The 27,061-nt window shown below is 47.8% G+C and overlaps 1 protein-coding gene across 2 annotated transcripts; it reads right to left on the reverse strand.

The window, feature by feature from the left end:
• Positions 1-1,819: 1,819 nt before the first annotated feature.
• Positions 1,820-21,494, reverse strand: LOC129382018 (uncharacterized). Of its 2 annotated transcripts, XM_055065344.2 has the most exons (5): positions 21,019-21,494; positions 19,173-19,363; positions 12,152-12,386; positions 8,444-8,569; positions 1,820-2,464 (listed from the first exon to the last, which is right to left on the reverse strand). In XM_055065344.2, exons 1-5 carry the CDS (start codon positions 21,037-21,039, stop codon positions 2,279-2,281), a joined length of 759 nt encoding a protein of 252 aa, XP_054921319.2. In that variant the 5' UTR covers positions 21,040-21,494; the 3' UTR covers positions 1,820-2,278. The 2 variants fall into 2 exon arrangements, with proteins under 2 accessions (XP_054921319.2, XP_054921316.2); XM_055065341.2 differs by having other exon boundaries at positions 19,173-21,491.
• Between the last annotated feature and the right edge of the window lie 5,567 nt (positions 21,495-27,061).

The raw sequence follows: 27,061 nt of genomic DNA on the forward strand, positions 1-27,061 counted from the left end.
GATCCTAGCGTCCGGTAGGCGTGTCACTGGGGCACGCCGACGAGTGCGTGTGTGTGCCTGTGTGTTCCCAAGGAGGTAGACACAACGAAGCCAGGGCTGGGCCCTCGAGCTGCCGTGTGACATCAGCCATCACAACTAGAACTACCACCGAGGCCTCGACCGAACATCAACGATTCGAGCAGCCTGACATCTGGTCACCCTCAGGTTGGATCTCTTGGCGACGGAGGTGTTTGTTACGTCTCAACACCACAAAGGTGTTAATTGAACGTTTTCCACGTGTCAAACCGTCGCAACTGCTATCTAGATGACAACGCAGCGTGGACACTGATGGTTGAAGGGCGCTCACCTCACCATTACCTAGTAACCTGGGCAAAGGATGAAGAGGAGGGAACCACGACAACGTAAACCTCCGTAAACACAGCCATCTGTTAAAAGAAATTGTGATATAATCACTGTGTATAGGAATAATCGCGCCTTGTAAGTGCAATTCCGATGCATTGATTTTTTTTTTTAACACAAAAGTGGTTCATGGCGGGGTCCCCCATCAACGTCCTGTCACGGATGTGACGTCGGCGCGAATGCGTAAAATACGCTCTCTGGATTGGTGGATGGATGCTATGAGCCTGCCCTTTGGAACGGGGTGGTGGGTTGCCTATGTTAAAAAAAGACGAAAAGAGTAAAAAGCACGATAAATTTCCATAACCAAACTTTCTGCACCTCTATTATGAACTTTGTTTTTGTACGCCTCCGTTGTTTGTCATTGCCCTACTTCTCTTCCACTAATCTTCCAGTCGCCTACTAATCTCTGTTGGGGACATGTTTACTTTCCCTCTGGTCTCGCTGAACCCAAGGGCTTCAAGGAGGCCAGAAGTGCCTAAATCGACCGCTGGGCAGATATCTTCACATGACCGAGACGTCAGATATTTTGACAGGGGTGGCACCGCCATTTAGGAGCGGTGAAGCGAAGAGCTGCACCATGACTCCAACGAGCGCCGACAGTGAGGGCTTCGGTTGTCTCAGCGCAGCGGAGGCTCCGACGCGGCGGATCCTGCTGCAGGTGGTGCGGGCCTTCTGCTGAGGTGACCACGTAGTTTCCGCACAGGGTTTGTCTTTCGCGTCCGATTAGCCTGCGACGCCTCGTCGCCTACGTAGTGCAGCTTCAACATGCATCAGGAGTGCTTACGCGCCGCCTGCTGCTTCGCTTGCGAAGTCACCAACTAAGAAAACTGCTGCGCTAAGCGGCGTTAAAAGGCAGTGACGTCCATGGGTGAATCTCGCTTTGGTTCGGCGAGAGACACGCCAGCGTGGACCAGGACGTCTTCGCGCGCTCGCGGCGTACGCTGCGAACTCTGCCACTCGCATTCCTGAAGCTGAGTGTCTCGCAACTCAACTGGCTGCCCGAGACACTACGGGACCGAATCAATATGCTCGTACCTTCGCCGAAGCCACTCGGCAACAGGACGCCGCTCGCCAAGCAAACCTGCAACACGGTCGTCGACCCGCAAATCGAGAACGCTTTGCTGCAGCGAACCGCGAGTGCACGAAGCAAGCATGCAGCAGTTTCTGCGAAGGCCTGTTTCACTTTCCTGTTCTAACGATTCCTATGAAAGATGGATCAACCTTTTTTTTTCATACTTTTGTTCAGTATTCCTTTAAGCAGCCGCCGATTCCCGCAAGCTATGCAAGATTGGAGAGGGGTGCATGTGCGTGCGAGACGCAGGGGAGGGCGAGTGTGTTGTGTCAGCTGCCTGCAAGATGCAGCAAAATGCGTAGCTGGCGTGTTCATGGCAGCATTGTGTAGACATCGCAAGCATTTTCTTGTTCAAAAAGTTTTGCAATTCCCCCTTTATTCTCTTTGAGCAGACAAGGACATGTATACAACGTGGAAAATATAATTCGAGCTTGAATAGTGTGCCGGCTTCCTTGGTTGCAGCGAAGTTCATCCAAAGCACAAATGCAATTCAATAAAGTTGTATAAAATAATTACCCAGGTGAGCATCCCCAGTACCGGCGACGAAAGTATGGATTTTAAACAGGTGCGTTATATCCAAGTAATGTCAAGTAGCAGAATAGCCACTATGGCGGATAGGTATAGCAGGCGTCATTACTTCTGTTCAGAAACACATGGGTTATCTTAAGGCAAATATTCACCAGAAAATCAATTATCTAAAAATGCAGGTAGAGGAGAAAAATTGTGGCCAAAACACCAAAAGAATGTCTAAACAGATCTAGTCTTCAACGGTCATCAAAACCTGTGTGACTACTTAAGCCGTCCAAGTCACCTTGCGCGTGCCGCGTTTTTCACAATTGGATTAATGTATCGTTCACCGCGTGACCCGCCATCCGTGTTATTGATGTCGGCCACGCCCAGCCACGTATTTCGGTCCGTCCCTACAATGCCGCTCAGCGTCGCAGTAAAGGACCCTTTGATGACGTTGTGGCCAAAGGTTTTCAGCTGCGTCTCCTGCGCCATGTGAAGCATGCAGAGCAATCAACAAGCAAGGTCAACATGCGAATACGAGAGAAAAAAAAAAACAATGCAAGCCACCTCTTCTACAGGTGGCACGTGAAAACAAGGTGATGACGATGATGTGACGCTTCACTGGCCACGTGAAGCGCCACAAACATTTGTGCTTTCCAGAAAAACAATACAGTACCGCACCATGTAGGGATGCGTTCACGGCGAAACATCATCTCACAATATATATAGGCTCACTATACACGGTGTTTTTCTTTTTTACGCTATGCAGCTTTCTTTTTTCTGTTTAGCAAAAGGCTATGAGTGCAGCGAACGTGCCACTTTTGCACAGGAATTTGTAGGCGAGATGCACACATTCTGCCGTTAATAACGCGTTCTTCGGGAGAATAACAAAAAGAAAAATTGATAAATCATTTTTTTTTAATGAGAACCTTGTAGGCACAGTGCATGTGGCAAATTGGGAGGCAGTAACATTTTAATAATGGCCCGCCATTTTTTAGAATCTTCAATATTACAACTAATTTAGAGATATTCGCAATTGAATATCAAAGCTCCATCCAGGCAATCAAATGCAAACGCCCTGTCACGAAAAGCACGAGGCACTTTGCAACTGAACGTCGCGGTCAGTCCGGCGCAGACATTGATACAGCACGTTTTGCCTCGCAGTCATCTGCCACGTACGACGTGCCGCATCAGTATCCGCCGCGACATGCCATCGTTCATACTTTGTCGTACACTTCGTGAAGGGGTGCCTTAATCTTTTACCCTTTAATTCTGCGGTTTTACGTGCGAGAACCACGATTTCATTACGAGGCACGCCGTAGTGAGGGACTGCGGAATAATTTTGGCCACTTGGGGTTCTTGAACGTACACCCGATGCACGGTGAACGGCGCGTGGGCGTTTCTTCAGTTCACCCCCATCGAAATGCGGCCTCCGCGGCCGGGATTCGATCCCGGGCCCTCTGGATTTCCAGTGCAACGCCACAGCCACTATGCCACCACAGCGGGTAAGGGGAGTTTCCATATGACGTAGTAGCGGTACGCGCTCGGTTTCGATATTGCCGGAGATGAACGTTTATATCTGGTATCTCGAATTAGGTGCGATTTTCTATATAAACATCTACCATATAAAAAACAGCCCCAGTGATTCCAATAAAAAAAGTTATTTACAAATTTTTGTTAATTAGTTTCATGAAACTCATGTCATTAGCAGGAAAGTATGAGCGCCGAGCCCTATAACTTCTTTGCAAGAACGCCAACTTCGCTATGCTCAGAGCCGTTTTATAACATGTATGGCCTTATTTATGTGTCAGGGAAGATTGCCAATCAATGTACAAACCCATGACCTATTCCTAGATAGCTTGTAGATTTATGATAACTGGCTGTTGAGCCCCGATCTGCACGTCGCGCAACACATGAGCAATGATGGCGACACAGCTTGAGCTTTTGACACAAAATTCGAGCACATTGATGTGGCGTGTGTATGTTATTCAAGCTTGTCGGACGCAAGGATGCATATTGGAGGTTGGGTGTAGTGTATCGTGCCCGCGTGGCAGGTACCATTGACGAGGGAGTCGGTTCGTTTTATTGCGTTAACATTTATATGGACACTCCAAGCGCATTTTTGCCGTCGCCGTCACCGTGATGTTCCGTACGAAGTCCAAGGACGATAACACCGTCGCCGCGCGTTGTATGCTGTATGCGCGAGTGAAAGCACGCTAGGGAAGCCGATGATCACGGCTCAATCTGGCGCGCGCGAACGAAGAAAGCGGAGAGCAAACGCGCCGTTTTACGTCGCGTGAAAGGCCGTGGGGAGAGGGGAGGGAGGAAGGGAAGGGGGGGGCGGCGTTGTGCTCCTGCAGCAACTGCGCATTCCGCGACCGAGCGCAAGGGTAAGTGATAACCGCGGCTCATTCTCGCGAGCCATATATGGAGGCAAGCGGGGAGGCAGCGCGGGAGGTATAGGTCGACTTCGACTCCGCCCAATTATGTACTTCGTACGGCCGCGCGGGGTCGCACGCGCCGTATCTTGAAAACAATCAGCAGACGGCTCATATCTTTGTGCACGCTGTGTGCTCGCGCTCGTGCGTTGAAGCGGTAGACCGCTCGAAGGTCACTTCGCTCGCTGCTGCTGCCGCGTTGCTCACACCAGCGTTTTGACAGCTAGTGTCCGCGCTCATCGAGTGTGATGTGTTCACGTTTGCTCGTGCGTGCTGACTCCATGTGCTTGTTAATTCAGTTATTAAGCGAATGTTTCCAAGTATATGCTGCTGATAAAACTACTATATATACTTACTTCGTATAGCTGTGCACTTATTTGCTATCGCAATCGATGCTTCGCCTTGTGGGCGAAACTGCGACTTTTTTGATGGTTGGACAGGTACTTTTTATGAAACAAGTACTCGTTGCATGAGGTTTCTGAGACGGCGTTTCTGAGACGACATTTCTGTTCTAGTATGCCGAGGAATAGCTCGTGCACTTTCCGTCGCTTTGTGCTGTGCAGCCGCAGGTATCTAATCGCTGGCGTTGAAGACACCCTTGGCGACGTTCCTTTCTTGGAGGGTAAAATTTCAGCATAGGATTTATTGAGCTTGCATGTTGACGCATCGCTATGCGCCACACTTTTTCGTGGTCGGCGCTGTTCGTCGTTGTCTTTGTCTGAGCTCTCCTTGTGATATTCGAAGTTCTTAGTGGTCACCTTTCTGCCGTGGTCTCTCTGGCGACGATGTCCGTGTGTCAGGCTCATCAGAAGGCTTTTCTGAGACTGGTATGTATGCGATGTCGTTCAGAATAGACGCTTTTCTCCGGTTGCAGCAGCGCGCAATATTTGACGCATTCTGATGCTTCATCAATGCCAACAGCTTCTCGGGGTCTAGCACGTTGAAGAGAGCTTGAGAGTTGTAAAGCAGTTCAAGCTCCAACGTAAGCGTTCGTCCGTTGCTGATGGACGTGGATTGTCTTTATGGTGGAAAGAACATGCGCTCGGGTTGGTTTCTTCTGCTTTGTCTTGCCGCCAGCGGCGAGGTCGCTCATTGGTAGGCCGTTCGGACACATTTTCTCTGTGGCAGAGAATTTCGCGAAGCAATAAAACGTCCATGGCATCTCTAAAATCATCGAAAATTTTTTGAGGCAACCTGCTCAATATTCAAGGCTATATTTTTGAGGCCGTAATCGCAGAGTTTCATAAAACCGTTGTTCTGCCACCTAATCTGCCCGTGTTTCAGGTTTAGTTTTTGTCGTGCACCTGCGATTGCCTTTGGTACTAATTATCACTTTTGACGGCGTCCGTACAAAGACACAGCACGTGTGTCCGTCCCTGTTATTTGTCCCTTGTCTGTTTCGGCGCTGTAGTAGCTTTCGTTTTCAACTAAGGAGCTCACAGATCGTAGAATTTTGTTTGAAAAAATTTCGAGGCGTTCACATAATTAATCGCTGTGGTTATAGGTACTTCGAACGGTGATCATTTTATTGAGCCACTAAAAACAGGGTGCACGAAAATGAGTTGTCGATTCCTTTAAAGTAGGTCTGCGATTGTATAGCCGCAGTTGGTGCAAAGTTTGGGACAAACTTGTGCAAGTATGATGCGATCTTCAGAAACGCCTGCAGCTGCTTAATGGAGGTTAGGCTGGTGTAGTTGGCTATTGCGGTTCTTCTTTCAGGAAGGGGTTGGTTGCACCCCGTCCTGGCAAATTGCACACGCATAATATGAGATGGTGGTTAGAACAAATTGGCAGTTCTCATGGTTCAGTCTGAAACAGACATCGTGCAGCTTCTCTATGTATTGGATTGCTCAGACGTTGTTTTGTTGTGCCAAATACTGGTGTGTGGTTGAGGTACAAAACACAGGCCGGATCGTTCAGAGGTCCCAGTATACCCTGTTCGTGGGACGCTGAAATGTGCTAGGAGCTGTTTGCAACGAAGTGCATTCGGTTGACTCATACAGACCAGCAGGTACACAATGAGCTGTTTTGCACTTATCTTGTACAGCAACGCTGATTTGCCAATGGCTTGCTCATGAATTTAGGTACGAGAAGAATCTTGATTTCCGTACTGTGTTTAATACGTCGTCAATACATGTGAGTGGGTGTGACACGACTCGTATTGAGTCTGTAAAATATAGTATTTAGCGCCAAGAACTACAAAAGTATGGGTTGGCATAGCCTTTGCACATAACACGAATTTTTGAACAAAGATGCCTACCTAGTTTACTTGATATTTGTGTTAAGCACCAAACAAACATGTAAATTGTGACATGTCACTCATTCTTGCAACATCTCTTTCGGCTTGTTACGTAAACATTACGCACCTTAATTTCTGAAAAAAGTAATGTTTGTGGTACCTGTAGGTATTGTGTGTATACCGGCATTGCTGCTGGTGTAAACTGTACCTTAAATACTGGAATTTATTATGGCCACATTAACTTTGTGTTGTCTGCAAATTATCATTCTGTCGTTTTTCAGTTCAGCATTAATAGAATTATGTTCGAGTTCAAGAAAATGTGCAATTGTTTCATTATCTGTGCTTGTTTTTATTCATGCCACCTTTTAACTCATTCGGCTCATAATTATGTTTTTAGCATTTAGTGCCGTGTGAAGGATATATGAGCTTGATCACAGCTTCGCCCATGCTTATAGAAAGACGGTTACTGAACGCTTACTTCAGAAATTGTGATTGAGGGGTTGTTTGATTTTGAAGGAGTGCATTTATGTTTACGTACCTGGCAGCGCTTGTTCCAGGTGCCTCAGTGCATTTTATGCACGTCAAGAGACTAAATGGCACCCTCGGATGCGTATAAAGGGTAAAACGCAACATCAGGTGCGTAAAAACATTTACGTACATGAGCGCGCCTTTTACGCTTTTGACGTAAACAATGCACTAGAGAGCCTGGAATGAACGCTGTAGACACGAAGGCATATGCAGGGGCGTCGAAACGGAGGGTTAGAGAGGAGGGAGGTGGGGGAGGAGCAAGCTGAGGAAGGCACTGCTCCAAAGCATTGATAGCCGATTGCTAACTTCTTTTTATTATAGAAAATTAAGCCTTGGTTTCACAATTGACCAAAGAAAGGCTTGTGTAGGTGAAATAAGGCCGAGCTCCTTCCCCTTGCACTCATAATACCGTTCCAAAGCCTTTGGGCGTATGCGCAATCATTCGAAATTGGACATATCTACACTTGTAATTTCTCAATTAGGATTTCAAATACTCATTTTTCACAAGCAAGAGGAAAGCTGCGTCAACCAGCAGTTGCATCGTCCTGAAGAAACAACTGCATTTGCACTATTTCGATCTGCAGTTGATTCTACTGTGTCATGTTCCGTTGCGCAGTGTTTGTGTAATACTCGTGCTGATGTTAGTGCTCTGTGAATCCTCTATTATAACCGCTCCTGCCACAGTCCTTGTAAGGCTGCAGTATGTAAAATAAATAAATAAATAAATAAATAAATAAATAAATAAATAAATAAATAAATAAATAAATAAATAGCGGCAGCCGAGAAAAGGTACACTACTGCAGAGGCACTACTCAGCTGAAATAGGGCAATACTGCATTACAGTAGTTACTCCCTTTCCACAGAGTTGATTTCCTATAGTACTACTACAACCACGAGAAGTGGCACAGTTCACTTACACCCTATTCCTGACAAAGTACAATTACTCCTGAAAACAGGGTCCTAAATGTAACAAGCATATACTTCGCTGACAGCGTCACTATTACACTTTAATTACACCTTTTGTTTTTTAGACTGTGCTTGCAGTCAAACATGGTGTGCCTAGGCAGGGTGAACCCCTCTTTTCCAAGGCCAGGGCATCAAAGGTGCCTTTGCAACTTGGCGGTGCAATTACAGACCGTCCACTCGTGTTATGTAGCAGATTGCGGAATGCGCCGCTTTGCGGTATCAGCTGTCTTTCCAAACTTATTTTGAATGTTAAACGATATAAAGCGCGCACTATGCCGTTACTTGACGTACCGGATCGAAACGTTCCGTTTTTGGGCCCACCATGACCGAGAACGTCGTCTTGTCAGGGAAAGGATGCACTCGCACGTAGTTTTGGAAGCAGTCCAATACAGCAAACGTGCCGATGCAATCCAAGAGCTGAAAAAAAACTAAATAAAATGTAGCGAGGCGTTTTGCAACAGCATCGTGAGTCAGTCGTTTTAGACAGGCACGATCGAGCTTAGAGCAATGAAGCTACAGCGTAGTCTAGCTTCTGTGACCTGCCAGCGCTGATGTATTGTTCTGTAGTACTTAACATTGGAAGGCGAATTATTGGAATCTTTTCATATGATATAAAGAAAGGGTGCGGTTGCGTTACTGGCACATTCCATTGTTTTCTCGTGAAATGTGCCTTTTCGAAAGGCAGCTCTTGTGATGCCGTGTTGCTACGTCATGAATTCTCTGTCATGCAGTCTTCTTGTTATGTATCTGGGTCTGACCAACTGGTAGTTGGCGCTTGTCTGTGCCGTTTTAATTTTACTTTCCCCTTGCGTCCCGTTCCACACTTTGCGCCAAAAACAACATATATAGTAAGCCTAAACACCAATCTGCTCAAGAGCACATTCTTTTGAAATACATTTTTAGCTAGAGCGAAACGAAATAGGTGATGATTGGCAGTATTAACTGTGGATTCAGGAACCTGGTTTCACTCACGCAACGTCCTTGTAAATAAAATATTCACCGCAAGACCAGGTTAGATATTGCCAGACTGCAATCTATTCTATACGGTCAATTCTAGTCGAGATGTAGAGTGGTGGGCTGATAAGACTGTTGTGGAGAGAATGAATCTGGTGCAAGATTTTCTGACATATGCACAGGTGGAAATATTTGCGGATTCATTCGCCCAACCCGCTTTGGAAAGTCGCATGCAAAAGTGGTCGAGCCGGTACGTGCCAGCTCGACTTCCAAAATGACCCACTCGATCGTTTGGAGTTCATGTAAACGAGGCTAATCTTTCACCACAGCGGCTCGCATAGTTCTGCTCGGAAACAGTTACTTTGGTGCAAAGGATTGAAACACGAAAAATTCGAGGAAACCTAAGCACTTCTTATGAGATGTGAATGCGAAAGCATTAATGTACAATCGAACGCCGTTGGATGGTCCTTCGAATTGTATGATCTCCTCGCGGGCAATCGAGGGCGTTGAGACGCTTGGCGCATTTTGATTTGGCCTTACCGAGGCGCAGTTAGGACGCAGGCGGGAGCTTGCGCAGTCAAGGAACGCGCTAATAACACAGGCTTCCGAGAGCGAGGGTGACGTAGCCCTGCGGCGATGTCCTCTCCCCTCACGCAACACCCGACACGCTGGTGTTCCGTTTTGCCCTCTCTGCTCCGTCGAGGCGCTCTCGTGACGTGGCGTCGCAGCCAGTGGGAATTTAGGCTGCTATACGGGCGCCGGATGCCGCATTTTTCGCTCATTGAGCCATTTGACGCTTTCGCATAATATGGCTATAAATATTTACAAATCCTACAAAACGAAATCAGGAAGGAAAATCTGTACAACACAAAGGGCAGTATCTTGCTATTTGAGGTCCGAGCTGCCTGTATGAGGAAAGAAACGTACCGGAGCATATATTTGGAACAGAACAGGGTTTCTTTTTTTGCTGGGCTTGTTGGTGCGTATTAACTTGTGGGTGAACTGCGCGAGGACGGGACAAGAAAGGTAACAAACACGAGCGCATGGTGTCTACGTTTCTTGTCTTGTGCTCGCGCAGTTCACCCATGCACAAGTTAATTTGGAACAGGTTGAGGCGTGTGTTTGATGCAGTAAAAAAAGTCACAGTTTTGCCGACCATGCAAACTTGGCTTACTAACTGGCCTTACTAACTGGACTTGGCTTACTACCGTTCGCTTACGAACTGAATTAACAAGGATGGCGTTAGCGCGCGCAAGCAAGCATAAACACATTACACTCGATGAGCGCGGAGACTCGCTGTCAGAACCCTGGTGTAAGTAAGCGCGGCGGCAGCAGCAGCAGCAGCAAGCGAAGTGACCTTGGTGCGGCCTATTGCTTCAACGCAAGAGTGGCGAGAAAACAGCGCGCACAAGGGTATGTACCGTCTGCAGATCCCTTTAAAGAAAGCGCGCGCGACCGTGCAACGTACACACGTGTTGGCGGAGTCGAAACCGCCCCTCTATGGCCGCTCCCACCAAGCTGCCTCCCTGCTTTCCTCCATAATGGCGCGCGAGATTGAGTCGCGATCGTCAATTCCCCTTGCGCCCCGTTGCGAAATACGCAGTAGCTGCCGGAGCACAACGCCGCGCCCCACACCCCCTGCCATTCCCCCCCAAGACCTTTCGCGACGGAAGACTGCCCGTTTGCTCTCCGCTTTCTTCCTTCGCGCGCGCCAGATTGACCCAGATTGAGCCTTGTACGCGTTCACTCGCACATATAACATACGGCGCTTGGCGACTATTTTATCGCCCTTGGAATTTATATGGAACCTCACGGCGACGGCAGAAATGCGCCTAGAGTGTAATATAAGTCCTATCGCAATAAAAATTACGAAACCGAATCGTCACGTCGTAATAAAACACCAACGCCAAGACCCGTATGGCGCGTCCCCCCTCCAGAAGTGCTGGCATTAAACACGGATGGAAGCATTTACTGGTCAGCAGTTGAGATAAACAAGATGCGATTAGAGTATCGCCGAAAAAAAAATTTACTCGCCATCCCGGCCCGGCGAAAGTGAATGTCCAGCGAAGCTGTTGAAAACCACCACTACGACTGCTGAGGGGGCTATGCAATGCTTTATTGCTTTAGAGTAATGATAATTCAGAGTAAAGGTAGTAATGGGTGTAATGGTAATTTTGACAGCACGCCGCCGGTGGTCGTATTGCCCTTTCTGTTTCCCTTTGCCACTCCTCGTAGTCACGCTGCTCCTCGGGAGTCCTGACTTGCCTAGACATAGCGGTGCCGCAACAACAATGAAATCAGTTGCTAGGCTGGTTTTTTATAGATAGAAGGCTAGTGACGTCACTCCTCACGTGGCAAGCTGCCATCGTCGCGGGAGCTTGCGCAACAGTAATGTTTACCGGGAAACGCATTCGGGGGGCGCCACGCGCTTCGCATCGTCGCTTTGTTACCAGGAGCGCCTTATCACCGTTTGGATGTTTGTGCTGTGCTTCTTTATTGAAACGAATACTGTGTTGTATGTTGTATGCGTGATAGGAAAGAATGTATGCCCTTTTTGCTTAAATCGCTGAAATTTCTTTTTTTCATTGCTGAGTGTATCTTTTTCGTGAGGACGCGCCGCGAAGAATCCTGACCAACTAAAGGCTAACAGCGTCTCTGTAAAAAAGCAGGGAAGAGATTTATAGAACTGGAATCGTTATAAAGGTAGACGTTTTGTGTAAGAGGGAAATATCAGAAAAGCCAGACAAAGTGATAGATTGCTAAGCATGTGCATAACATCTTATTAGCTCAAGCAGGCTAGGTGATACTATTTGTCGCCGCCCCATTTCGAAGAGGATGCAAATAGAAATCGCCATTATCCTAATCCTCGTCATCATTATCATCATCATCGCGAGTTTCTGTGCCAAATTAGCGATAGGATTCCTCGTTTGATGGTACCTGTCATTACGAGGTGCGATCTTTCCACCGACAGAAAAACCTAACCCAGTTGGTTGTCAGTTCTGTAGCGAGGCGTCTATATCAAACCAATGTTTCGTATTCACTCACCTGCGCCATGGCCGAGACGCCCTGGAGACCACCAGTCGCGCCAAGAACGCCGAACAGCGTCCCTCTAAACCCGTTTGTTATGATGACTGGCAGCATGGTAGTGGCGGGCCGGTTCATCGCACCAATGTAGTTATAGTTAGACGGCGGCAGGCCGTTTCTACCCTGTGGTAACGTGAACACGTCCATGAAGTTGTTCATCATGATACCGCAAGACGCCAGGTACAAGCAGCCGAACCTGCAAGTGAAAGAATGCAGCTCTTTACAAGCAGACTGTTATGAATAGAAAAAAATCACCGATGATTACGATACTTCCTAATGTGAAATTTGAGCGCAGCTCTATACGTGTTTTCATTTCGTGATATGTTGGCTGACGCAGGGAACCTGTCTCGTGCAGCCCGTTGCAAACGGAGGGAGGTGTGGCGCGACTGCCTAGCTAATCGGGAGATCGTGAGATGCAACGCGTGGGTGCGATTAATTCACAGCAGCCGCTGCAGACAGACCTCCGCTGATGCAGCGCTTTGTTTCCATATATGGCATCGGTGACATCATCGGTGAACAGACGACGCGCGCTACTATGGCGCCATTTCGTACCCATCATGGCCGCAAAGCCCGTCTTGCGCGACTCGACGCTTTTCTTCTCACGCTTTCGACACCCCCCCTTCCTCAGCTTTTCGCCTCATGGTTCCGCTGCACCATGCGCCTCTGCTCTCCTCCTCGTGCTCTCTTCGCTATCGCCGTCTTTCATCCGCGTTCGCATTTTCGTCCTTCGCTGTGCTCGTTTGCTCGGTTACAAGAACCCCGAGGGACGATGCCGTCGCTCGCCGCAGGAACGGGCGCCTAAAGGCCGCCCCACATTGAGCGTTTTTACCGGCGTTTTCTGGCGTGGCGTCTCTCGGAGTCGTCGCATGAACGCCCTCTGAGAGAAGCGTCCAGCCACACGAGCGGCACGCGGACCAGCGCTGACTGGCCTGCGCTCATCGAGCCGCTTCCGGCGGCGGCAGCAAGTTCCGGTATCTCTTGAGCGCGCCACCCTCAGCGTCGACGCCGAGCGACACCGGTTGACGAAACGCCGGGAAAACGCTGATTGTGGGGCGGGAGAGCTGCGCTCTAAAGAATGCTGTCAGACGACAGAGTGAATCGCAAGCTATCTTTGGAACGCCCCGCCCAAGCCGTGGTACCTCTACAGAGACTCCTACAAAAGCTACCACAGGGAACTCTGACGCTTTGATCATATCAGCAACCGTGGGAATAATGGGTAGCGTACACTTGTGACTCCAAGCGTTCTTGCCGCGTTATTCACTATGCTGGATCTTTTCGGCTACAATATTTCCAGTTTTTCAAGCAATACTTCTCTAAATGACTGCTGCTAATAGGTTTCTTGCGCACATTCATAAACATTACGAATTTATTACGCAACATCATCCATGACGAAAATGGTAAGCTCGCAAAGCCGCAAGGTCATTTAAATGAATGAAGGACGAAGTTTAGGTAAATCCACATAACACCCGTTATTTGAACGCTGCAGCATTTAAATGACGCCACGGCTGAATCATGGTTTGCGTTTTAACGCGAAAGCGTTAAGGGCACCGTGTTGCAGAAAATCCGGCGTCGGCATCCCGTGTCCGGCGTCGTACATCACTCTGACAAAAGTATTTCGTACCTAGTTCGGAATCACGCACACCCAATTACTCCTCTACTACCAAAGTTGCTCATACCTTGTCTTTCATACTTTACAATGTTATTCCTCGGAATATTGAAAACGGTAGCCCACAAACAAATGTAATGAGAAAAAGAAACACCGACAGCGCATATCTTTTATGTAGCTCTTCTCAGACTGAAATATTAAAAGTGCGAAACAATAACAGGAGATCGACCCACACAAGATGCCGCGTTTCTACCAGAAAGCTCGCATTAGTACACAGCGTTCGCCACCAGCGTTTTCCGGTAAACGCTACGGTTACATATGTTGCACTTGCCAAGAAGCATTAAAAGCAGTCAGGAGTCTTTGAATGCCATCCCGTTGCTCTCTTAAATTCGAATCTTAAGCATCCTTCAAATTTTGTTGCGGGGCATAACATTCCGCCTTATTTTGAGTTTACCCCGCCGCTGATCGAAGTCATGCAAGACAACACCCGGAAGTGTGCTCTTGACCATGGAGGTGAAATCCGCTTTTATAAATCTCTACAGACTGCTCTAAGTAGCTCCCCGAGAGCAGTACGCGTGAACCTAATTGCGATCGACCTTTCGCGGTGCGATACGAAGCCGACATCCCAGGAGTTTGAGCCATACTCGCTCAGCTATAGAATAACGCAGAAGGGCACTTTTCTTAAATACTAGCTGAGAGCTTACTTCAAGGGACATTGTGAATATTATGTCCTCGGCCACTACTTTTACGCGGCACATTAATTACCAATTTTATGCGGAAAGACAAAAAGAATGTCTGTCCGAAAAAAAAGAAGAAAGAAAACGAAACAACAACAAAAAGAAATAAAAGAACGAAAAGAAAACGAACTACATATTATAAACTTCAAGCTCGCAAAACCGCTAAGCTGCATTAAGCTTGCATACATACATGACAATGTTTCAACGACCGAGCCAGGCAACTCCGATACGCAAGAAATATTTTTTATTTTTTACTCATACTGTTGGCCTGTCGGCCGTTACAGGGTGGGTCTAAGCAGCACTTCAACAATTAGTACAATACATGGTATTACAATAATACATATAGCACAAAAACAAAACAAGTCAATAGCAGTATTTCGGGAATTAGTACAGTACATGACTAAGGCAGCACATGAATATTGTTTTAATAGGTGAACATAAGCGAACAAAGAAGATACATTAGCGAAAGATTCTGCAGATACTCCGATCAATATGACTATAAATGCAGTGTTAATAAAAGAGGTTATACACCCACCCACCCTCAAAAAGAAAAAGAAAAGGGTGAGCAAGTATGCGTGCGTACATCTATCAATGTTTCTTTAAGTTTTTCTCAAATTCTTCCGCACTGATGCTTTCTCGTGTTAACACCGGTAATTCATTCCATTCTTTAATGGTTCTTGGGAAGAAGGAAAATGCCTAAGCGTTAATGTGCATCTGAGGTATTTGAAAAGTATTATATTTGCTTTTCCATAGTGTTCTACCTTGTCTTGCTATCAAATATTGTTCGCTGTTGATGTTGAATGCGTTTTTTGTGAGAAGAAAAAAGAACTTTAACCTAGTTATGCGCCTGCGTTCAGCGAGCGTAGGCAAGTTCAGCAAACCGAGCATTTCGGAGACTGAATCTGTGTGAGAATAGCGCGATAGAATAAACCATGCTGCTCGGCGTTGAACTCTTTCCAGTCTCTCAATTAACCCTTACTGATAAGGGTCCCAGATTATGCTGGCATATTCTAACGTGGGTCGAACGTACGTTAAATAAGCTGTTAGTTTTACTGACTGTGAGGCTAACTGCAATTTCCGTCGCAAGAACCAAAGCTTCTTTTCCGCAGTTTGGCACATTTTTGTAACATGGTTCGACCAGCTTAAATTCGCAGATATATGTATGCCTAAGTATTTCAGCACGTCAACCATGGAAAGCACCGAAGAATTCACTGTGTAATTAAAGTGAAAAATGCGATTTATTTTGTTCGTTATGCGCAATACAGCAGTCTTACTCTCATTTATTTTCATTTTCCATTTGTCACACCATTTTTCTATAGCCCTAACAGCGTCACTGAGCAATTTCTGATCTTCAGTGCTATTAATTTCTTTATATAGTAAGCAATCATCGGCGAAAAGTCGCACCGTGATTCCTTCGTCAATTGCAGAGGAAATGTCATTAATATATACTAAAAATAGTACAGGACCTAAGACAGACCCCTGTGGGACGCCAGACTTTACGTTCAACGGCTTTTAATTAATGTGTTCCACTTCTACGTATTGGGTTCTGCCCCAGAGGTATGCGGTTATTCATTTTACTATTTTCGCGTTTATTCCCATATTAGTCAGTTTCACAATCAATTCTGCATGTACCACTCTGTCGAATGCTTTCGACAGATCAAGACAGATGGCATCTATCTGTTTCTTATTGTTTAATGCGCTGGCAAAGTCATGGATTGTTCCAAGAAGCTGCGTTTTTGTGGAAAGGCGTTGTCGGAATCCGTGTTGGTTGGGAAAGAATGAGTTCGCATTTTCGATGTACGTGTAAATTGACTTGGCTACAACGTGTTCTAGGATTTTGCAGCAAACGCAGGTCAGCGATACTGGACGATAATTTTCAATTAGCTGTCTATCTCCAGGTTTGTGCACAGGTATAACCTTTGCCGTAAGCCAGTCGTCAGGGACTCGGCCTTCCGCAAGTGATGCGTCAAACATAATTTTTAAGTAATGCGCAACCCATTCCGCATACCTGCGCAGAAATGCGTTGGGTATGTCATCGGGGCCTACCGATTTTTTGACGTCAATGTTTAGTAGAAGAACTACAATTCCCTCATACGAGACTTCAACGTCTGGCATCTCTTCCGAGCGAAGCGATGGGGAGAGTATGGGTTCAGTACCAGATTGTGATGGAGCAGAAAACAGACTGGACGAACTCGTTGTAAGAAGAAGCAATCACTGCAGGATCAGTAACTACAGTGTTATAAACTACAATGCTATGCGACTCGTTGTCCTTTTTTGACGTGTGACGCCGAAATTTATCGGGAGACGACCTCATGAAATCTGTCAATGTTTCTTTGTAATATTTACTTTTGGCTTCAGTGATCATAGAACGCAGTTGTGCAGACAACTCAGAGTTTTTTGCGTGGTCTTTTTTTACTTTCCGTCTCTGGTGGCTTATTCGACGTTTTAGTTGGATGATTTCCCTGTTGATCCAAGGGTTCTGTTTAGTTTTCTTTCTTTTACGAACCGGCACAAATTTGCTAATACAATGGAAAATAATATGCTTGAACGATTGCCACATGGTATTGATATCACTTTGAGAATCAAAATTGTCCAGTGCAAATGACAAGTAGTCAATGATACTTGTGTCATCAGCTTCCAAAAAATTTGGAACATATGTAACCGCCTCTTTATATTTTGACTTTGTCTCGTTATGTGCTATCTGAACGAAGACAACTTCATGGTCTGAGATACCCTCCTCAATCGACACTTCAAACTGGTCGAAGCGCCCATCAAGGAATACCAGATCCAGGATAGATGGACTTTCCCCTGAATTTACACGGGTGTTTTCGTATTTCGCCCCCATCGAAATGCGGCCGCCGTGGCCGGGATTCGATACCGCGACCTGGTGCTCAGCAGCCCAACACCATAGCCAATGGCACCGAGCTGCTGAGCTCGAGATCGCGGCTACGGCCGCGGCGGCCGCATTTCGATGGGGTTGGTATGTAGCAACACTCGTGTACCGTGGATGGGGTGCAAGTTAAAGAACCCTCGGTGGCCAAAATTAAGTGCGGAATCTTCTACTATGCGGCGTACCTCGTGATAAGACCCTACATATTTGGCGCGTAAAATCCCCGAATTCATTTTTATTTTATGATTACAATTGTTGTCATTATTTTTCTTTTCTTTTTTTGCTGAGCACGACGTCGCACGTTCGATACTGGGCCGCAAAGGCTAAATTACGATCGGGGAGATGCTACTGTACTTTAGATACGCAACAGGCGCATGTGAATCCCCTCTCTTCCCTCCCTGCCGTGCCTCGCAACGTTGAGTGCCTCGCAACGTTGAGTGCCTCGCGCGCGACGGAAGACTGCGCGCTTCCTCGGTGCTTTCGTCTCTTTCGCGCGGGCGTGGTTGAGGCGCGGCCGTTGGCTTTCTTTCCAAGCCTTCACTCGGACATACAGTTTAGGGCTCGCGGCGACGGTGTTATCGCCCTTAGATTTTATGCGGAACCTCACGGCGACGCCGATGGTAGAAATGCGCCTGGAGTGTTCATAATATAGTTGCTATAGTAATAAAAGGGAAATTAAAGTGGACGAAAAGATAACTTGCCGCCGATGGTAGCCGAATTCAGAACCTCTGCATTACGCCTGCGTTGCACTTCCAGTTGTGCTACAGTGACGGCTATCAATATGTCCACTAACTTATGTACTTACGTTTCACTAGATATAGCCCTGGGAGTGTTAGCCAGTGCCACTTGATCGTGGGCGGATGTGGAAGATCCTTTTATGATTGATGGTGTCATGTAAGACGTGACGTAGGAGATCAGGCACTTGGTCAAAAAAAAAAAGAAAAACTCGTACGCCACCTAATCATATCAAGGCTGCCAGATTCGAGACCCTCGTTGTGAATCAACAAGATAGAAAAGAGACAGATAGAATCGGTAGTGCAACGCACGCGCAATGCGGCGGTTGTGGGTTCTGCTCCCGCTGGCGACAAGTTATCTTTTTGCCCACTTTCATTTCCCTTTACTTTGTTATTTTCTACATTTAAATTTGACCCACAGCTGACTTCCCATATATATATATATATATATATATATATATATATATATATATATATATATATATATATATATATATATATATATATATATATATATATATATATATATATATCTGACCATATTTATAACGCTCAATTGATAGTCGGCGCTCCGCCCTCTTTCTTTGGCAGTGCTGAGCACTGCGATAACCATATATCATGTGACTTTCCGCAGTGCCATAGTTCCAGTTGGAGGTTTGATACCCGGCGGTTTGGCATTCCAAAGAAACTTAAACCTACCTGCCAGGGCGACCCACTGCATATATAAATGGGTTCGGCTTCGGGGCAGAGCGCCATAGCACAGCGTGAATCGCGGGCCTGATTCCCCACGTCGGCGGCCGCATTCCGCCGAAGTCAAAACGCATAAACGCTGGCTTGCTTAGCTTAGTTGGCGGTTTAAAGAAACTCATCACCGAAAGCCTGCCACGGAGGCGCCTGCCGCAGCCCATATGTGTTGTTTTCAATAACTCGATCGGTCGATCGATTGAGTGATGCATCAATTGACTGAGTGACACCAATTTATGAATGAATAAATTGTAGTAGCACGGCCACTCACTCCGAGTTGAGGCTCATAACGACGGACAGCGCGTTGCCATATTCGTCGCGCACAGCCAGGTGAGCACCGCCGCCGTCATCGTAGTCGATGCTGCCTGTCGAATCGTACGCAGCGTAGTCCTTGAGGACACCCTTCGGGTTGAAGGAGGCGTAGAACGATCGCTGCACGGCCAGCGTGAAGTTGTGTTGTAGCTGCGAATCGTCGGACAGAAAGTGCGTTGCGTGATTTCGCGGTGCCTTTTTTTTTTTTTTTTTTGCGGCGCAGTAATAGTCGCCGTTACTGTCCTGTACGCCATCGAGATCAGCTACAAGATTGTTTTGCATGCGCACAGATGCTGCGAGGAAAAGACAACACCCCCCTGTCACTATAATATCGGATGGCGACGGCCGTCAACGTAACAGAAAAAAAAAAAAAGAAAAATTCCGGCAGAACCCATCTCACGATGACTGTCAACGTTAAATGGGATTAGAATTCAAGCAATGTAGTGTCACCGTATTGCTGAAGACACCTTTAATTATAATCTGTAGTAGAGGAAGTAGGCGAGGGATGCTAATTGCATTAATAGACACACGCTTCCCAATGCTACAACTGACAGCGGCTACATCTTCGGACTACTTTACAAAGAAAGCTTGGCTAAACGCGGCCCTCCAACCGCATCCACATTTGGTCCGCTGACCCTTTAGAATTGGGCTTCTGCACGCCTGACTTCAAATGAACTACAGTGCGATTCCACAGGGAATGTATTTCCGGTGTAAAATTTAGTCTTCTTCGCCAGCTAGAAGAGAGGGTGTCTCAACTTGATAAGTCACGCACGCACATGTGGAGCACACTCGCAGCTATTCGCTAGAGGTTAGCAACTAAAGTGGGGAAACTGAAGTGGGGAAAGCTAAAAAAGGACCTAAGCACTATAACTAAAGCGGGAAGCTTAAGCTGGAAACGGATACTAAAGTGGGGGAAGTAGGATAAGAATGCGATTATCGAAACGGACAAAACAAGGCAAATTTCGAGATTTCAGCTATTGCAGTTAAGACCACCGGGAGTACAACAGAGAAATTCGATTATTGATGCGGCGGTGGTGCCGTATACTGTGCCGGGTTAAGCTATCGCTGTCCCAATACTCTGGCTTCTGTAATCGGGCGGCATGGTCGCAGGGTGACGTAAAACCATCTCGAATCCGTGGCGATGAAAAAGTGGCAGCGAATCCATTCTTCGGAGATCACAGGCGACGTTAATGCGATTAGCAATCCATTCATTGATGGGTGTGTGGTTGGTGTAAGTGGTGCGCCGGTTGTGCACCATTACCAGCGGCATATACTCAGTGGCACATACCCACTGCTACGAAGCGTGCTATGGGAAGCGAGCTCTTTGACCAAGGGCAACGATAACTTGCAGGTGTTATAGTTACAACTGACCCAAGTTGGTCCGACGGTTGGTTTCGATGCCGGTTCCCTCCGCACAGCAGCCCGATGCTCCACCCATTAAACCACGGACAACCAAGAGAGCCAAGTTGTCGTGAAAGAGATTAGCCGAGGACAAATAAAAAAAAGAAAGAAAAAATAACAGACATACAGATTGACATACCGCAAGCTGGATGAAGTTCCCGAATAATGCTAATCGCATTGAAAAGTATAGCTCTAAAGCTTAATTCACGCGCTCCTTTATCCACGAGGTGGGAAAGTCAGCTAAGGGGGTGGAAGCAGCAGCATTTATTCGTATTTTATATATACACAGGTATATATATATATCATCCGCGAAACCTTCAACGATTGCTTTGTGCAAGAGCTTCGTAAGAAAATGCAATTTCGTAAGCCTTGTTGAACGGGCCCTTTACGCCTTGCACACTCACCCATTTTCTGCTTATGATCATGTCACCGAGATCGGCCTTTCTTGCATATGTGAACTTCAGGTACTCCACGAACCTAACCACGTGAGAAATTCAGTAAAATATTTCACTTAGCTGTGCGATGGTAGGCAGACGATTTCTTTGAACAAAGACAATAAACCCTTCATCATTTCAGAAATGACAGACCAGCTTAAAGATTAGAGTTCGGCATGTGGCGCACGTCAGAGTCAGGTTGTAGCCCAATGCTATACAACAAACGGTGCTTGTAAATAAACCCGATGGTGAAGAACAGCGAGCCCAACCGGTATGGACTACATAGCTACAATTACGCGTGAACAAGGTGAATATCTTGGAATTTCATTACGACATGCCAAGTCGTTTCTGGCAGACACACGCCTCAATAATTGCTCCGGCAGTTTTTGTCCTCAGGCAACCAGCTCGAGCCTCGAATAGCAAGGCACTGCTCTTTGTATTATTCCACAGTTATTTCTCTCCTGATTTATTTCTTGCCGTACTTGTAAACCTCCATGAACTCTATTGTTTTCGTTCTTTGAAACCAATTTACAGTCCTTGCTTCTCTCACTTTATTTTGATGCGAAAACGTGAAATGACTCCCTGAGCGAGAAATCCCGTGTCTGTCATCTGCAGCAGCCAAATAGCAGGGAAGTTTCCCATTGGTTTGGTCGCCGCGTCACGAGCGCGCCTCGACGGAGTTCTCACTGCCTTCGACGGCACGTCACGAACGCGCCTCGACGCCGCAGAGCGCGCGAAACGGAACACCAGCGTGCTAGGTGTTGCGCGAAGGGAGAGGGCACAGCCACAGTGCTACGTCACCCTCGCTTTCGCCCTCGGAAGCCTGCGTTACCGGCACCTTGCTTGTCTGCGCAAGCATTCGCCTGCGTTCTAACTGCGCCTCAGCAAGGCCAAATCAAAATTTGGAGTAAGCTTCGCCTTTAAGAGTGGAACGCGATAGCATTCAAAGATCCCTGAGTGCCTCTCACGCTTCCTGGCAACTGCAGCTTATGTAACCGTAATGCTCACCGGTAAACGCTGGCGGCGAAGGCTATGTACGAAGGCGAGCTTTGCGGTTCTTATTTTTTTTTTTTTTGATGGTGTGCAAGGAACCGAGAGGGCCGCGCTGCTCCTACTCAGACAGACCTCAAACGGCAGCTGGAGAACGCTATCGCGTTAAAAGGGTGTTGTGCTTGAGTTTCCGCGTAACAGAATTATGTTTTCTCGTAAATTCAAATCACAATGCGATGCTATCACATCTGCAGGTTGTGTGTAAGTCGAACTTTACGCTTTTTCTACGTATTTTACCCTGAGAAATTCAATTAGTTCAGTAATTTCCTTGCGCAACATGGAGGGCCTGCTGGATATGCGTGATACGAAATTATTTTTGCCGAAGCGACGTCCGACGCCGGACTTTCTGCGATAGGGGCCCGAGTGTCTCAACGCGCTTCCTTGTCGGGAAGGAGTTCATAACTCGAAAGACCGCTTAGCGGCGTTCACTTGGAGATTAATGATTTCGCATTCACAAGTCGAAATGCTTAGGCGTCGTCGGACTTAAACGCGAGAGCGTTAAGGGCCCCGCTTCGCAAGAATCATGATATCGGCGCTGGACGTCGCTTTACGCAAAAACATTCTGAACCACATCCACTCAAGAACTCAAACACAAACCCCTTTCCTGAGAGGCGTGGCAACACCATATATATATATATATATATATATATATAGTGAGCATTATATTACTCCTTCAACTTCTCCATCTGTATATATTGATCATTATGGTCAGCGTCAGTGCCTACAGCGCCCGGCCTGCTAAATAAGCCGTGGAGGTTTCACGGCTGTCTCACGTGGTGGAGGCTTCTCTCGATCCCTTGGTCCTCTACGACTTCGAGTTTCCGTGGAGCTTCGTTCAGGTCACCGCTTCCTACGCCTTTCCGCCACCATGCCCCAAGAAGGTCCACCAGGAGCCTCCGGTGCCACCGTCTCTGCCCCACCGGCCGTTACTTCATGGACCGTCAGCACGCGGCAGCGCAACCCCACCATGTTCGCTGGCCTTCGTAGTGACGACGTTGACGACTGGCTAGACAATTATGACCGCGTGAGTGAGTCTAACCGGTGGGATAATTTTCACAAGCTTCACAGCGTCGCATTCTACTTCACTGACGTTGCCAGGACTTGGTTTCTTAACCACGAGAGCACCTTGCCGGACTGGGCGGCATTCAAACACCAGCTTCAGCAGATTTTCGGCGCCCCCAACGTCCGCTCTGAGGTTGCCAAGAGAAAGCTTGATGGACACATGCAACTTGCCGGGGAGACATACACCCCTTGTATCGAGGACGTCCTCGCACATTTTCGCCGTGTTGACGCCACAATGACGGAATCTGATCATGTTAGTCATATCCTAAAGGGACCACGTCGCGTTCAACGCATTGGCGATCAAGAATCCGAATACCGCAAACGATGTGATCGCGATTTGCCAACACCTAGACGCACTGCAGGCCATCTGTTTACAACCTGTCGCCTGTGACACGCCTCCTTCCTCAGATACGGACCTGTGTGTGCTGATTCGGACTCTCATACGCTAAAAACTCTAAGCATGTGGCCTACTCAGTCCTCCGTTTTTCAGCCTCAACCTTCGGTTCCTGGCCTGCGCGACATCATCAAAGAGGAGCTGTCCTTCATGACGTGCGCTGCGAGCTGTGCCCCTCCTTCACCATCCACCTCGTATGCTCAGGCTGCGGCTATGCAACCAGCGTTCATTCAGACAGCGTCTCCTGCTCCTCCTACTGCTCCCAACCATCTGGCGACTCTAGCACTCCATTCACTTGCCACAGCAATTTATCGCTACCCGGCCTACATCCATCCCATTTTTTATTATTGCGGTATTCGCGGGCACATATCGTGTTTTTGTCGAAGACGACAACAGGACAAATGCCGTGGCTACGATGTTTATGAGAGAGACCCGTCGCTTCCTCCGAGTCCCTACCAGCGCCAGCTTTCCCCACGCTCACTTTCTCCACTTCCCGAAGTGCCTCGCAACAACCGTCCAGGGCGCCGCCGCTCGCCCTCCCCTCTCCGACGCTCGACATCACCTCTGCAACCGGCCACTCGCACTCCTGACTACCGATCGGAAAACTAGATGGTGCAGTTTTTGGAGTGAAAGCTGCATGGCTCGAACAGACTACAATTCCTCCAGAATGCCCGGCCAATACTTTATACGTGTGTGTAGAAGGTGTACGGGAGCAGGTATTTCTATTATTCACGCTGACTTGTGCTCTCGTCTACGCAAAGTTACTACACCTTACAATGGAGCTCTTATACGTGGTGCAAATAATGTTGTGATTCGGCCATCGGGGCAATGCACCGTTCGAGTTTTGATTGACGGGATACGCCTCCATATCTAGTTCGCCGTGTTGACCTCCTGTGATCATATGCTTATATTAGGGTGGGACTTTCTCTCTTGGGCATCTGCTTTCATCTCGTGCCGTCAACGCCTCGTTAACTTGACAGAGACGGACAATTCCGACGACGTGTACGAACCGCGCCTTTGCTTACGAACTGCTGACAATTGTTTGGTGCCAGCTGGCCGCGAACAACTTCTTGTAGTTAACTCTGACATCACCGATGGTGGCGTTTTAGTTGTCCCGTCAGCCCGTTGCCTATCCAAAGGAATTGCTCTGGCACCCAGCCTTGTTCGCTTCACCAACGGCACGGCCACTTTTGCTGTATTCAACACAACCACTGAGCCCGTACTGCTTCCTAAAGGCGCTGTTGTCATGTGCGTCTTGGACACTACGCCTGTTTCTGTGCTTACCTCGACTACTGCTGTTTCGCAACCACCCACAGCCATAGATGTAGACCCTGCTTGTGTTTTCGCTAGTGACATCAGCACCGATCTCACGCCACAGCAGACGGAGGAATTACTGGCGTGGTTATCCAAGCATATAGACTCATTCGACGTGTACTCTCCTGTTCTGGGGCAGACTTCTGCGGCGGCTCATCACATACACAAAGACGGAACTTCCATCGTGCGCCGGCGGCCATATCGCCTTTCTTCCACCGAACGTCAGATCAACGATACCCACGTTGCCGACATGCTGAAACGAAGCATAATCCGCCCTTCCTCAAGCCCGTGGTCGTCACCTGTCGTTTTGGTGCGTAAGAAAGACGGCTCAGTGCGATTTTGCGTAGACTACCGTGCCTTGAACAAAATAACCCGCAAAGATGTATATCCACTGCCCCGAATCGATGATGCGTTAGATTCAGTGCAAGGCGCGGAGTCTTTCTTCAGCCTTGATCTACGCTCCGGATACTGGCAGATCTCCATGCACGAAGCAGACAAGGAAAAAATAGCGTTTGCCACACCCGATGGACTTTACGGATTTAACGTGGTGCCTTTCGGTCTGTATAATTCTCCCGCCACATTTGAGTGGGTGATTGACACCGTACTACGGGGCCTAAAGTGGAAGACTTCCTTATGCTACCCTGACAACATTGTCATATTTTCGTTGACCTTCCATCAGCACTTGCAGCACCTCGACAAAGTCTTGACATGCTTCTCAGCTGCTGGCCTTCAGCTGAATACAAAAATTGCCACTTCGCCAGCAAAACCATTTAAGTACTCGGGCACCTTGTCAGCAAGGAGGGCCTTCGACCTGACCCCGATAAGATTACCGCTGTCCTCCGCTTCCAGGGCCTCAACGCGCCAAAGACTTGCGTAGTTTCCTTGGTCTCGCTTCGTATTTCCGGCGCTTCGTACGTAATTTTGCCACCATTACGACGCCGCTCCATCAACTCTTTCCTTCTGGAGCTCCCTACGTATGGTCGGACGAATGCCAAACTGCTTTTGACGTCCTCAAGCGTGCCCTTGTGACCGAACCTCTGCTTTGTCATCTCGACAACACCGCACCCACTCTTCTACATACTGACGCCAGCGGCGACGGTATCGGCGCTGTTCTTCTGCAACGTCAGCAAAATTCCGAAGAACGTGTGGTTGCATACGCAATTCGCACGCTAACAGCTGCAGAGGACAATTATACGATTACCGAGCAAGAGTGTCTCGCCGTTGTTTGGGCCGTCGAAAAATTTCGGCCTTATCTGCGCGGCCGCCACTTTACGGTCGTTACTGATCACCACGCCTTGTGCTGGTTGCCGACGCTAAAGAATGTAACGGGACGTCTCGGCCGTTGGATACTTCGTTTACAAGAATACGAGTTCGACGTCACCTACAAGTCTGGAAAGAGACACCAGGATGCCGATGCTCTCTCTCGTTGCCCCCTACCACCGTCTTCAAACGCTGCTTGCTTACCACCATGAGCAAACCGCAGGACGCGTCTTCTGCATTTCCTTCGCTCGCAGATCTCGACCAGCTCTCATCCAGCCATTCTCATACGTTTGCATCTTATCAACGTAGTGACTCCTACTGCCAGTCCGTTATGGAACGTATTCGCGGATCTTCTCGCACATTTAACGCGCGGCTCCGTCGGCAGTTGAAGAGCTTCAAAATCGAAAATTCTATGTTACACCGGTACGTGTTTCATCCTGAAGGACACCGTTGTGTTCCTGTCGTTCCTCCATAACTTCGGGCACAGATACTGGAGACCTTTCACAACGACCCCACTAGCGGTTACTTTGGTTTCCATAAGACCTATCAGCGAATCCGCAGCCGCTTTTCTTGGCCTGGACTTGCAACGAGCGTAGCGAAACACGTGGCTTCCTGCTCGCTCTGCCAACACCGCAAACAACTGACCTCACCTCCGGCTGGACTGTTCCAACCTGTCCCGTGTCCTGAAGCTCCTTTCGCAGTCGTTGGTATCGACCTCTATGGGCCGCTAACCTTACCCGCTGGCGGTAAACGATGGATCGTCACAGCTGTAGACCACTTGACACGGTACGCTGAAACAGCCGCACAATCTTCGGAATCCGCAGCGGAGGTTGCAGTCTTTTTCTTGGAAACCATCTTTTTATGTCACGGAACCCCACGTGTCCTTTTGAGTGACCGCGGCAGGACCTTTCTGTCTAAACTTCTCGACGATGT

The sequence above is a fragment of the Dermacentor andersoni genome, chromosome 3 (assembly GCF_023375885.2).
Source record: "Dermacentor andersoni chromosome 3, qqDerAnde1_hic_scaffold, whole genome shotgun sequence".
In the NCBI taxonomy this organism is placed as follows: Eukaryota; Metazoa; Arthropoda; class Arachnida; order Ixodida; family Ixodidae; genus Dermacentor; species Dermacentor andersoni.

Bases quoted from the DNA above. Each gene is read 5' to 3' on its own strand.
- LOC129382018 (XM_055065341.2), bottom strand. From the start codon at position 19,495: ATGCAAAACAATCTTGTAGCTGATCTCGATGGCGTACAGGACAGTAAC. The intron at 12,387-19,172 runs GTGAGTGGCCGT...TTTCACTTGCAG, and splicing joins GTTATGAGCCTCAACTCGGA to GTTCGGCTGCTTGTACCTGG. The intron at 8,570-12,151 runs GTGAGTGAATAC...GTTTTTTTTCAG, and splicing joins GCGTCTCGGCCATGGCGCAG to CTCTTGGATTGCATCGGCAC.